This window comes from Pongo abelii, chromosome 4 (genome assembly GCF_028885655.2).
Source record: "Pongo abelii isolate AG06213 chromosome 4, NHGRI_mPonAbe1-v2.0_pri, whole genome shotgun sequence".
Taxonomy (NCBI): domain Eukaryota; kingdom Metazoa; phylum Chordata; class Mammalia; order Primates; family Hominidae; genus Pongo; species Pongo abelii.
Window position 1 is genome coordinate 5,190,092 of NC_071989.2, and position 14,071 is coordinate 5,204,162.

The 14,071-nt window shown below is 41.6% G+C and overlaps 1 protein-coding gene across 4 annotated transcripts in view; it reads left to right on the top strand.

Annotated features, from left to right (window-relative positions):
- Positions 1-14,071, top strand: part of ADAMTS16 (ADAM metallopeptidase with thrombospondin type 1 motif 16) — a 175,371-nt gene that overhangs the window by 41,670 nt on the left and 119,630 nt on the right. For all 4 annotated transcript variants that reach the window (XM_002815404.4, XM_054555388.1, XM_054555386.1 and 1 more), the window contains exons 5-8: positions 2,399-2,598; positions 4,036-4,119; positions 6,280-6,439; positions 7,969-8,074. In XM_002815404.4, the coding sequence (XP_002815450.2) occupies positions 2,399-2,598; positions 4,036-4,119; positions 6,280-6,439; positions 7,969-8,074 (550 nt within the window). The remainder of the gene's footprint in view (positions 1-2,398; positions 2,599-4,035; positions 4,120-6,279; positions 6,440-7,968; positions 8,075-14,071) is intronic.

A 14,071-nucleotide genomic window follows, 5' to 3' on the forward strand; every position in this document is an offset into this window, starting at 1 on the left:
TTGAAAACATCAAGCAATGCAGACCATTGTGAGAGGACTGCGATCCTTTCATTCCTCTCTGAAGGTGGTCGCCATCACTCAGACTGGTGGCACAGCTAAGGCATAGCTCTGTGTGCAAGGCAGTAGAGATGACCCTCAGTGTGGTGCCCACATCTGTGCATGTGTGCATAGGCATGTGAGTGTGCGTGTGTGTGTAGTGTATGTTGCCTTGAGAGACATTTCAGAATTGTAATAGTGGTGGTAAGTGAAAGGCAGTTATTTGAAAAAGGATACTAAACTATAACACATTTTGTATTTGAAAAGTGGAAAAAAGTTCCCATGGTTTCTTAATAAAACTAGCGAAAGAAATCTCAACAAACTGCCTCTTGTAGGTGGAGGACATTGGTGATTGACATCCTGCTGTTTGCCAAATATTTCTGTCCCCCCTGGGTTATGCAGGTGACAGCACTACACTCCTAGGCCTCGAGTGGCTGGGGGCCATGTGACCAGCCCAGGCCCCGGAAAAGTGAGCAGAATCAACAGTGCTGCTTCCTACTGGAGCGTGCATCCTCAGGGCCCTGTGTCACCTGCTCATGGATGCACCCCCAGGTCCTCGTGTCACCTGTGCATGGATGCACTGCACCCCCAGGGCCCCATGTCACCTATGCACAGATGCACCCCCAGGGCACTGTGCCACTGATGCATGGATGTACTGCAAGGCCTTGTGTCACCCGTGCACGGACACATCCTCAGATCCGTGTGCCATCTGTGCATTGATATTTCCATGTTGTCCCTGAGGCTTTTGGACTTTCCCTTGAACTCAGGGCAGTCCTGCTCTTCTATCTTGGTGGAACTCACACTTACAATGATTCTTTCCTATTAGAGTCTCCAGTTCAGAAAATGGGAGCCTTTTCTGTGTTCACTTAGGCATTTTTGGGTGGAAAAGGGCAAACAGAGGCAGGTTGATTTGCTGAAAACCAATAGTGACGTTGGACCTCAGGCTGATCAGCGGACCTGCTGCCCTTCAGGTGATGGTGGGTGTGCATCTGGGGCCTGTGTGTTCTGGGGACAATGTTGCAAGCTCCATATTGAGGGGCAGTCATTTGCTGAGGGGTTTTCAGAGCCGAGGCCCATGAGATCACCACCCCATGGAGTTTCTGACCCCTGCCCCCAATACTGAGGGCCTGTAGCTGCTGGGCCCTGTGCTAACATGTGGTTTTCATCCTAAAGACATTTTTCCACCAGTGGTAATTAAGAACAAGAGCTCTAGGACCACCCTGTCCAAGTCTGAAAGCTATTTCCAACACTTTCGAAGGAAGGGGTGTGAGCAAGTAATGTTCCTCTCCTCTACCTTCGTGACCTCATCCTTAGAACCCCGTGCTCGGGCTGGGGTACAGACTGCACGAGTTACACAGAGACATCTCCTAAGGTGGAGCTCACACCTGTGGGCATTGCATAAATATTATGCATAAATATAATGGCAAATGATGAGTGCTCAATAAACATTAGCTGGTATCATTATTATTCTCCAAAAACTTTATTTAATTTTGGAAGTATGTCAGCAAAGGAAAATGAAATGTGTTGGATGTACCAGTCAAACAAAATAGCATCTGCTTACAGTATGCTCCGTGAATGCAGTCTGCATAGATTTCGTGTGCATGCCACCTAAATATCTGGGCTTTTTGAAGTCCACTTTCACATGAAACAATTCTAACCACGTTTTCTGAGGCATCCACTAAACCTAATTGTTTTCAATGTAGTGTTAACCTAACAATTATACATGCCAAAAATATTTTTAAAGGGATTACTTCAAGAGGAAAGTGTATGCTTTGTCTTCTAATCAAAAACGTAAATATTTATGGTACTTTCTAGGAAATTAAGCTCTTCAGTGAAGTGGAGCTGCCTCAAGCATTTTATAATCCATTGGAAACAGTGTAGACAAGCTAGTTATGTGTCCAGACATTGAAATCAACTTTAAACATTGTCAAGTCGTTAAGAGTCTTCAAGTAGGAAAACAATGCAAGCCAGCCAGCTCGTGTTCTTGTAATTGTTTGTTCCATTGCTTTGTCTTTGCAGAGGAATCTGTTCTACAAATCCCTACGCTCAAAGTCTCTGAACCCTTTTGCTACCAGATGCTAGGAGTTATAGCCAAAGAGTGCCCTCTCTTGCTGTTTTAAATTAGGATGAAATTATGTAAAGGGAAATACAGCCATGATTTCCATGACGCCTAGACTACATGAATTTTACTTAAATTTAGTGTGCTACTTTAATACAAGCTTCTGCATCACAAGGTTTTAAAAGTTATGTGGTTTTTATCATGAGTGTTCATTTTTGAGATCAAATTTCTCTATAACGAGTTACAGCCCTGATTTTGTGTGTGACTTGTGCTTTCATTTGCCCTCCATGTGTCCCTCCATAGACATGCCCCAGCCTCCCAAGGAAGACCTCTTCATCTTGCCAGACGAGTATAAGTCTTGCTTACGGCATAAGCGCTCTCTTCTGAGGTCCCATAGAAATGAAGAACTGAACGTGGAGACCTTAGTGGTGGTCGACAAAAAGATGATGCAAAACCATGGCCATGAAAATATCACCACCTACGTGCTCACGATACTCAACATGGTAGGATCATCCTTCCAGTTGAGGCCACCCGTGTCATTGCACTTCATAGGGTGTGTGTGTGTGTGTTTCCATTTTACTTATTACCTGTGGATTGATGTTTCATATATAAGAAATATTTTGCTAGTGATAACTCATTTAGTTTTCTACGTTCCAATGAAAAGAGCCATTTTCAGAACTTCATAGACTGATTCAGTAGGAAAAATCATTTGACCCTCTCTATAAGCTTCTGTAAGCCTGTGAGATGTTTTGGGCTTACTGGTGTCTATTTACTGGAAATCTCTAAGGGGATGCTGAGCCACTTAAATCTGATTGTCAGCATTAGATGTGTGATTTTAGATGGCTCTATAGAAATGCCCAAGTTTTTAGAAATATTAATGTTCAAATGCTAAATATAAATTATTTTATCTATAAAAACGGGAAAAGTGCAACCTTTTAGAATATCACCTCGGGTAAAATGTGTTTGTGTCTCAAATTGGCAGTTGTATTAATCACTGAAGAGTGATGAGAGGTATACTAAGCCTCATTTCATGTAAGTGAAATCTAAATAACAGAAGACAAAATCTTGGGTTGCCAAAGTATGTTTTTAAGAATAGTTTTAATGACAGTATTTTAAAAGCATGCCTTTGCATTCTTCTGCCTCAATAAACAGAGTACCCCTGAATGTGCCCGTCTTCCCATGATGTCATGTGATTACTATGGCTAGTGTCATTTTTGGTAGACTGAACCACTCGGTTTCTGGTCTCCCAGGAAGCTGAGGAGGCGGTGAAATAGAGCCACCTTCCCACCGCACGGGGTCAAAGCAAGCATTGCCCTTTTGTCGTCAGCCAGCTGCTCTGATGTGTGGAAGTGTTTACCTCTCTTCTGTAGAGCTTTTCCAATATTTCCGCAGCTCAGTGCCAAATCACTTCAGGTTGCATTCCATGGTGGTCGTGCTGTTCCTGCTCACCACCCCAGATGCCACTCTGATCATTCATTTCCACTTCCATGATCCATCACATCTAATATTTGTGTCTTTCTCTCATCATCTCATTACCACGATTTTTTCTTTCTCTTTCTTGTATCTTCTTGGAATCCCATAAGTGCAAGAGTTTCTCTTGCACTTATGGAATTCCTTGTCAGGAGAGCTTGAGAAGTGATTGGCTTCTGTCATCATCATGATTAGCTTAAAAATCCTCTTTATATTCTAAGGGAAACCCTTACCAACCCACAGCCTTCTGATCCTTTCATAGGTGTTTGACAGTAAGAGGTGGACCCCACTCCCACCTGAAGCTTTGGCTTTTTACAGTGGTATGATTAATATATCTGTCTGCCTAGAAATACAAGAAAATTAACAGTGCTATGTCACTGAAGAACAAGGGCGTTGGATTCTAGGCCCACTACTAAGTAGGGGGGAAAATGCCATTTATGGGGCTGACACGGATTTCCTGTCTTTTTCAGGTATCTGCTTTATTCAAAGATGGAACAATAGGAGGAAACATCAACATTGCAATTGTAGGTCTGATTCTTCTAGAAGATGAACAGGTAGTTTATCTTTGAAACTATCTACTCTTTTTATTCCTAGAAAAATAAATGCAAAATAATGCTTTTTTCTTTAATATAATTGTTCTATGGGTTCTTCTCTCTTGAGGGCAAAATGTATTTAATATTTTGTGTCTACTGCAAATGAGTGTCTTTTCAATCCTTTTAAATGTTTTTTGGATTTTTTGTGGGGTTTTTTGTGCAAAAGTGGTAAGAAATTATCCTTTAACTGGCCTGTAAGAAAATGGCCTATAAAAGCTGCCTTCAGCATATAGGTGGGACACACACTAGGAATACACAGCACAAAATATATCTTAGCCATCAGGAGCTTTCAGGATGCCAGTGGGAATGAGCCCGTTCTGCTTCTTGCTAGAAGAGTATAAATGTTTTGTGGTCTTGAAGTTACATTTTACTGTGTGGCCCTGCGTTGCTTTATTCAGTTATCTCCCAGCTCTTAACCTTCACCATCTACAGTCTGAGATTTTTTATTTTTATTGAGATTTCTATGGACTCTCAAGTGCATTTCCCTCACTGCATGCAAAAACCCAGATTATGCTGGGTCTTGGTAGCAGTGGGTTAAAGATCCTTTGCCTTCATTTGGGAACCCCGTAAATGCATAGAGATGGTCCCTTCACAGAAAGGATGGACATGAACACCTCGTGGCATAAGTATTGGGGAGGCATTTTAGGCACAAAAGTCTCTCACTTCCATTTTTCCCCAAGCTAATCATTGACTGGGCAAAGGAGAGTGGGTGCTGGACAGGAGCCAAGTGCCCAGCCTCAGCTCCACCCTTGCTGACATTTTCAGAGTCTCCTTTTAGCCACAGTTGTCTTATTTATAAAACAAAGAATTTTTTAGATGAAACCTGAGATCATTCATAAGATCTAAGATGGCTTCGATGTTAAAGTTCTGGGATGTTGTTATTTTTCTGTGCAGGGTGGGGGCATGCGTGGAAAGGGCTATTTCTAGTCTGACTAGTCAGGGAAGATACAACCTCATTGTCTTTTGTGTGAGTGCGCAGTTGGGGAGGGGGTTGCTGAACATGCCGGGCTTCTCAAGTGACAGGTTAATTATTCCTGGTATTAAAACATTTTCACCTTGGAATTCATCCAAGCTGCAAAGAATAAGCTAGGTTATCGTTTGATCGTACACCTGTGTTAACTTTAATTAATGCAGTTTTCCTGGAAATCACCTGCTAAAGAACACAAGGCATGCCCCCGTGTTCATGTGTAGCATTTAGCTTGGGTATATTTGACTTTCTGGAAAAGCAAAATAAACATTTCAGGAGAAAACATATTCAGTGACTGAAAGAAAAAAATTTCAATATGACATTCTAACAGTGCAAGCTTTAAACAAGCCAGTGTCCTGAAGTTGATGTAATTAAACCTGGTGCTGTCCAACCAGCCATAGGAAACTACAGCATGCCGGTGAATAAGGTTCAAATAACTTGGTGCAGCCTGGTCTGATGCATGTTCTTTTGTCTCAAATTCTTCCTTTCCCAAGAGTTCCAATGTTCTACACTCTGTTATTTCATTGTTGGGTTATCCGAACTTGATGGAGACAGAGGAGGTTGAACATGGCTTGCAAAGTCTCCTTTTAGTTGCAGTTTATTTTCCAGAAATAAAGCTTTACCAATTGACCTACCTCCTCTCAGAAATATACTGCCTTTGTAGAAAAGATATTTAATTTAACACTGTAATAATAAGTATTAAAAGACTTACTTATTGGAAATCCCACTTGCTTAACTTGGTTATGAGATAAACATATCACTGTCTAGATGTGTTTTTGTATATGTATGTGCAAAGCCATGTATAAATGATTCTGTGGCTTTATTTAATTTTGAAAAGTATTTTTCAAAGATTTTTGAATACAAAAAATTCATGCACGGAAGTAATCTTTCTCGGGTCATTGAACACGCATTCAGGATCGGCCAGATACATTTCAACTGTTTATATATGGAACTGGAGAAACGTCCATAAGTGTGTACACTGGATCTGTACAGGTTTTATAGAATACATAAAACACATGCATTAGCTTATATGCCATCCAGATCCAGCCATGTATTTGAAATCCAGGTCAATGATAGTTTGCTGTGATGACAATGTGTTATAACATGTTTTCTCTCCATTATCATGGGATCCTTGGTCCTTGTCTCTTGCACAGCCAGGGCTGGTGATAAGTCACCACGCAGATCACACCTTAAGTAGCTTCTGCAAGTGGCAGTCTGGATTGATGGGGAAAGATGGGACTCGTCATGACCACGCCATCTTACTGACTGGTCTGGATATATGTTCCTGGAAGAATGAGCCCTGTGACACTTTGGGTGAGAACCTCCAGCAGAGTGTGAGGACCATGTGTGGAATGTGCACCCCTGGCCGTGACACAGAGTGTTGAGTATTTTTGCCCTCGTTCCTTGTTAATAAGCAGTAGCAGCTGCTTAGTGAAGGTGTAGAGTCTCACTTCCCTGTATAAACTTTAGCCAAACATAGAAGTATGCTTGCATTCATCAAGAGTGATTATTCAACAAGTAAATGTCTCTCACAGATTCCAGAGTTCCTATGTCTTCTAACATAATAAATACATATTTTTTTCTGTTTCTCCTACTGTTTGTGAGAATGGGGTGGATAGATTGAAGGCTTTTTCATTACATAGTGGAAATAGTACACTGATGAGTATTTGTGGAGATACTACGACCATATTATATTTCCTGTTTTCTTCCCTTCTCTCTCTGTATCTCAATCTTAGCAATGTTTTAGACATTTACAGGGCTGGGTGTGACTTAGAGGCAGCACTTTGTGATTTTTTCCAGATGGTCTGTGTAAAACACTGTGCTACTGACCAGGATTCTGCTGAACATTTCTTCTAACTCTCCATTTCTTCCCAAGTTCCTAGGGAGGAAGGGTTTTTATTTATAAAAACTTCCAGATAAACCCCAATTTAATAGCGGTTAGTTTTATTGTGCAAAAAGAAGTTAATGTGGTGTCCTGGCTGCTTGTCCTTAGACAGGCCTGCTCACCCAATTGGCTCTTGGCTGGACTCCAAGAACTCAGGTTGTAGGATGGTTCCTACTGCCCTACCTCCAGTGAGTGGCTCATTGTGCCTAAATTGTGTGTACAAACAATGTGGTTTCCTTCTGAGGTTCTGGAATTTTGGCACACTTTAGGCAGTGGGTGCCTATGTGACCAGATCCCAGAGAAAACCCTGGACACTGAGTTTCTAATGAGTGTCCATGGCGGACAACATTCACCTTCATTGTCACGACTCATTGCTGGGGAAGAAAGCACATCCTGTGTGACTCTGCAGGGCAAGGACCCTTAGACGTGTGTGCCTGTTTCCCCCTGACTTCTGCCCATGTGTTTTCCCTTTGCTGATTTTGCCCTGTATCCTTTTGCCATATTAAATAATAACCGTGAGTGTGACAAATGCTCATTATGACAGATGTGAATCATTAAAGCTGGGGGTGGTCTTGGGGACCTCCCAGCACACCCATTCTCTACAGCACTTTTTCACTTGGTCTTTTGGGAACATAGGTGTTTAGAATAAGGCAAAGACCTTCCTGCATCTGCAATAGATTCCCCGCTTTATTTTGCCCCAATTAGAGCCTGCACCAGGAACGTTACGTGGAACCATGTATTGTGTTCCACGATGCAGAGAGTCCTTGCGCTCCCTGGAATGGAGTCCCTTCCCCTATGTTATCAAATGCCCTTTATACGGTTGTCTAAGTGTTTCCCATTTCATATTTCCCCATATGAACATAAGAACTAAATTTCACTAAGGGGCAGAAAATAAATATACTATGTTTTATTTTATTACAACACCGCTATGTGTTCTTTTGATCTTTGTCCTTCGTAGGATTTGCACCCATAAGTGGAATGTGTAGTAAATATCGCAGCTGCACGATTAATGAAGATACAGGCCTTGGACTGGCCTTCACCATTGCCCATGAGTCTGGACACAAGTAAGTGCATCTCCATGGGAGGATGGCATCCCGAGTTTTTTCCTTACTGGATGATTTCCATAGAAATATTGACTCATCAAGTCAAGTCCATGAAGGGAATTCACATATATCCAACGAGAATGCCATTGACAGTTATAAAATGCTGTCACTTAAGACTTTTGTTTCTATGTCCCGCATCATGCAAATTTTATTTTTATTTATTTACTTATTTTGAGACAGGCTCACTCTGTCAATCAGGCTGGAGTGTAGTGGCATGACCTCAGCTCACTGCAATGTCTGCCTCCTGGGCTCAAGCAATCCTCCTACCTCAACCTCCCAAATAGATGGGACTGCAGGCATACACCACCATGCTTGGCTAATTTTTGTAATTTTTGGAGAGACGGGGTTTCGCCATGTTGCTCAGGCTGTGCACATTTTAAAGCCACAGCAACGCACAAGTTTCCATGTCCCTGGGTCTCTCTCCGACACTCCTGTACACACCTGTGCCTAAGATTGAGGATAGCTGTATCAGTCCCTATTCCTCTGTCCTGTGTTTTGAACGTGGTCTGGTAGGCTGATCTCATTCCATGGTTAGCTGCTAACAGGGGACTCTAAATGATGAAGAACAGTGTCAACCCTCCCCTTGCTTCCTGCTGTTACCCTCGCGTTGGTGTTCTTGTATATATATATATATTTATTTACAATTTATAGAGATGCTATTTTTCATTGGTACTCCAAACAAGAGTTTGGAAGTGTGGGTACTGATAAGAGATCGGGCAGGCCTCTAGGAACTGATTTGCCTCCCTTATTCCACCTCTGACTGCACCATTAATGGCTTGGAAATAAAAGTCTCAGGAGCCCCACGAGCCTGGGGGCTCAACACAGAGGCCAGTCCTGGGTTGGTGGTCTCAGCAATCGGCGGTGGGTCATTAGTGTTTTCACCTTACATGAAATGCTTACAATTGTAGAATGAACAGTTTCTAGCAATTATTTGTGGAAACTATTATTCTTAATACAATTTCTGAGGCCAATAATTCTGTGAGCTGCTTTACCTTGAAGTACCATCTATTAAATAAAAAATTCAAGGGCTCATTTGCTGCCCAAGCAGCTGGGGACTTCCTGCAATCACGCTGATTAACACCAGAACCACCAGATGGAATGCAAATATTTTCCTGCTATGCTGAAACAATACTTGAAATTTCTCCTAGAAAAATTTACAACCAGGAATTATAAGTTTTTGTTTTTTAAAAATTTCAACCTGATTTTATTGGCAAAGGGAAAACCAAGGCAAGTGTTTGTGATTTGTGGTTTTGCAAAGCTGACTTATCCATTATTGGAAAATGGACTGAGGCCTCAGACTTGTTCAAAGCAGTGTGTGTGTGTATGTGCACACATATACGTGTACGTGTATGTTTGCGTGTGTATACACATGTGCTTATGTTTAATGGAATTCCACGAAGGTTCTGCACGCTTTGGCTGTGTGTGAACTGATGACCTGAAAAACGAAGCTTCATATCTTATTACTGATCCCTTCATCACTGCAGGTAATGATTGACTATTTCATTGCTTAGAAAATTACACCTTCACTTTATAAAGCTTTCAGTTGAATCATAGTTGTATTTTTAATAGTCTGCTAGAGTTAAAACTTCAAAAACTCTCATTATTGTAACAACATAAGGCTCCTGCTGTCCTCTGAACCATACCTGAATTTAATTAAACAATCAAGGCAAGAAATATTTAAGTCACTGAGGGCTGAGCCAGTGAACGTTCGATAAGCGGTTGAGATATGGGAATTGGCAGCGCCAGCCGTTGCAGGTGGTGAACTTAACTAAGTTAAACTAGAGGCATCCGACACAAGGCCCTCAGTTGATCTTCAGTGTCAAACAAGTATCAGTGTTAGCATTTATTTTTCTTAGAAGTCAATTATTACTATTTCCTTTCCTCACTCAAATTGGGTGTAGTTGGAAAAAGATTTTCTCCAAACAAGAAAAAAATGTTTTTTCTGGAAGGTCAGAATCTAGATGTGAATAAAGAAAGAAGCTCAGTTGGGCGTGGTGGCTCATGCCTGTAAACCCAGAACTTTGAAAGGCTGAAGTGGGAGGATCACTCGAGCCCAGAAGTTCAAGACCAGCCTGGGCAACATAGTAAGACCCCATTTCTACAATAAATTTAAAAAATTAGCCAGGCATGGTGGTGTGCATCTGTAATCCCAGCTACTTGGGAGGCTGAGGTGGGAGAATCGCCTGAGCCCAGGAAGTCGAGGCTGCAGTCAGTTGAGATTGCACCACTGTACTCCAGCCTGGATGACAGAATGGGACCCTGTATAAAAAAATAAATAAAAATAAGCCCTGCATGTGGATGAAGGAGAGTCCCATTGCTAATATAGGATTAACTGCCAGAAAGTATCAGATCTTTCTTGAACACCTGACTTCTTCAAGTTCTCTGAGACAGAGAACCTGGAGCTTGTCGACGAAAAACCTTCTGACCATGTTGAGAAACTAGGAAATATGTGTATTTATCATGTGCTAAATGCCAAAATGAGTGGCAATAATAGTAATAGTAGTAATGGTAATGATAATAGTAATATCTGCTCTTCGTGGAGCACTTTCTGTAAAATTCGCCTAGCAATTTCACATACAGCTCAAACCGTGGAGACCACTCGGGACAGTTTCTTCTGTTGCCTTCACTGACTTAGGGGAGACTATGTGGAATATTCAGCAAATGTGTATGAATGGAGCGGGGAATGAGTGACGCAGGGCGTGAGCAAGCAACAGGTGAGGAGTAAACATTTCAAACGAATTGTTAGCTGTGACCACCACTTCAAATGAGAAAGGCTGTGATGTGTAAGACTCAATGATAAAACTCCGTGTATCTTAGTTGAACTAAACTGAAGACAAACACATTTGTTCAGTTCATTTATTTAGTGAGTTTTATTTTTGGAAGAAGGAATGATAAGTTTGATGCATGGAGCAAACATCAGAACATCAACAGTCTGCTTTTATCAATGAGCTCCAAGCAGAGTCAAATTTTTTAGTTCTGTACTTCAAGAATTAAAAAGCAATTCTGAATTTATTATGACTTTTACTATAAAAAAAACGTGTAAAACATCCTGCTTCGAAGGTAAATTTTACTTTTTCAGTTCTGTTTACATTCAGAGGACATTATTTGGGATGGAGGAGTACTTCTCCATGCCTGCAAGCCAAAGGTTTCTAACCTTTAACTCAAATAAAGATTTCAGTTAGTGTCCATCCAGTCTGTCCTCCTAAATTCCACTTTTTTAAAAAATCTCAAAATATCATGTAGTTTATGCTGGGGAATGCGACCTAAAAATAGAAATTGCTAAGAACAGGTGTTTGGATTTGTGTTGGAAAGAGAGGAGGAGAGACTGGAACCAGAAATGAGATCTGTGTTCTCCTGTAGTACATGGGATTGAATCAGGATTTGTATTAAGCTGGTGGTACAAGGAGAGTTTCCTGGTTATGTTAAATCACTTGACACAGGACATGTGGTTTGCTAAGGCAGGTGCTGAAGCATTGGCACAGATTCACCAAGGGCTGAACTGCGCATTTGGGAGAATATGTCATCTGTGCATGAATCCATCTGAAAAATTCCCATTTGCTAAGGGAAGTCATGTCATTTGATGGGTAGGGCTCTGGGACTCAGATTCCAGATCAGCACAGTGCTACCACAGTCTGATAGTGACCAGGGAGTGTCCCGTTAACAGCTCTCACCTAGGTTTCCCATCTGCAAAAACAATAGAGCACTATATGCTCCATAGCTCATATATGCAAGTGTAATTTAGGTTGTGTTATTTGAGCTATACATTCCACTTATATAAAATAGGCTTAAATAGCTAAATTGCATCATCATTTGAGACCATTGAGGTGCTATAAAACAAACATGTTAACTGTGTTCAAAAGTATTCATTATTCATCAGTCTGTCTCTTGCATTTCCCCAAGTTTATGGACCCAGTTATTGGGCACAATTTGCATTCTGAGAGCAAGGCATTGTGTAGGAGTCTACAAAAAGACTAGTGATCTATGCCCTTCCAAAATTTAAGAGAAAAGAATAAATAGATATGCCATGCAAGATATCAAGTAATGAGAGCTGTCAGTATTACAGGAGACCACACAGGGACAATCAGGGAGGTCTTATTAAAAGAAGCAGCATTGGGCTCGGTGTGGTGGCTCACTCCTGTTAATCCCAGCACTTTGGGAGGCCAAGGTGGGTGGATCATGAGGTCAGGAGTTCCAGACCAGACTGGCCAAGATGGCAAAACCCCATCTCTACTAAAAATACAAAAATTAGCCGAGTGTGGTGGCAGGTTCCTGTAATCCCAGCTACTCAGGAGGCTGAGGCAGAGTAACCTCAGGAAGTGGAACTTGAACTCAGGAAGTAGAGGTTGCAGTGAGCCGAGATCATGCCACCGCACTCCAGCCTGGGCAACAGAGAGAGACTCTGTCTCAAAAAAAAAAAAATCAGCATTGGTGTCACTATTGGTGTCACTAGTAGTTAGCTTGAAAATACCATTCAGCTCAATCACAGTCACTGGCGATGCCCTTTTCAGTATTTGATGATGACATGTGCCTCCACCCCATTTGTGGATGTGCTCTGTCACCAGTCTGGGCCTCTTCCAGTGCATCAGGGAGGCACATGGTGATTTTTAAAGACTTGAAGAACATTGGAGAAAGCCACCCCCTCTAACCATCATCTGGACTGGGGATTGTCAGGCTACTCTCTGGGTAGCTGTGGTAGGTCAGAGCATCAGTTCTTACCAATTTTATTTGTTGTCATTCCTCTTAGGATTTCTTGTCTGTTTCTGTGTCCAACAAGTATTTGAAATCCATTAACATTTGGCCAGACCTTCCCATACACATGCATGCACACACACATGCCCACCATGAATGGCACTTAGGTGTTATGTGATTTGACCAAGACCACATTTGGATCCTGGAAGGGAATAGAAGTTTTGAATTTTCCTTTGTGATGTGCACAGTCCCAGGCATTCTGTACAGTTCATGAGGAAGGTTTTACTATCCCATTTTATATATAAGGAAACTGAGGCTGGGGGGGTCAAGTAATTTGCCCAATATCAAGCAGCTTGTGAATGACAGAGCCAAAACCCTGACTGAGGTCCCTTCACCTCCACAGCCCATGCTCTCTCCCATTTTCTTCCCTGCCCATTTCCCTCAGTTCCCTGCAACTGCTGTCTTCAGCTCAGTCTTCTGCCTTTCATGGAGGGTGAGGTATGCTTCTCCAGAGGCCTGCATGAAGCCTGCGTCAGGGCTCTGGGCAACTCAGTCCTACCTGTGGTCGCCATCATTATGCCAAAGGTAGACTTTGCCATCCAGATAACATTGGCCCATGGTTCCTTTAAAGAATGTCTCATGTCCTTAACCACTACTGTCTGAACAGCCTGAAATAAGTGATACAGCCTCTACAAACACTTGGATGGTTATTCAGCATTCTCAATATATCTTTAATAATAAACAAGTACTTCCCAAGAGTAATTGAATCACTCAAAAAATATTGTAGAAGACAATAAAAGCATGACGTTGAAATATAATTCCCAAATTCAATTTAATCTGAAATTAGGCTTCTGTCTGGGTATTTGAGTTAGTGTTACAGCAGAAAAGGTTGTCCTTCCTTCACTTAACAAACATGAATAGAAACCTGTTATGTACTGTCAAGTCCACTGGCAGTGGGGCTGTGAGCATGGATAAGAGGAGTCTCTGTCTTTTAGAAACTTATAGACTAGTAAGGGGGAAAAAGATAAAATATATTTATGATTTTAGCAAATGGGATGATAACCATTTTAAAGTACTACAGTGCACAGGAGCAAGATATGTTCTCTGGTCTGCATAATTTTTAATAGTAGTTACAGTTCTTGGTTGCCAAATAGCAACCTTATCTTCAAAATGTGTTCTATTCATTCTTCTGTGACTTTATTAATGGTGGTATCAAATATAATCACTGTGTGCTACTTTTTTATGCTGATCTGCTGACATTCATTGCAT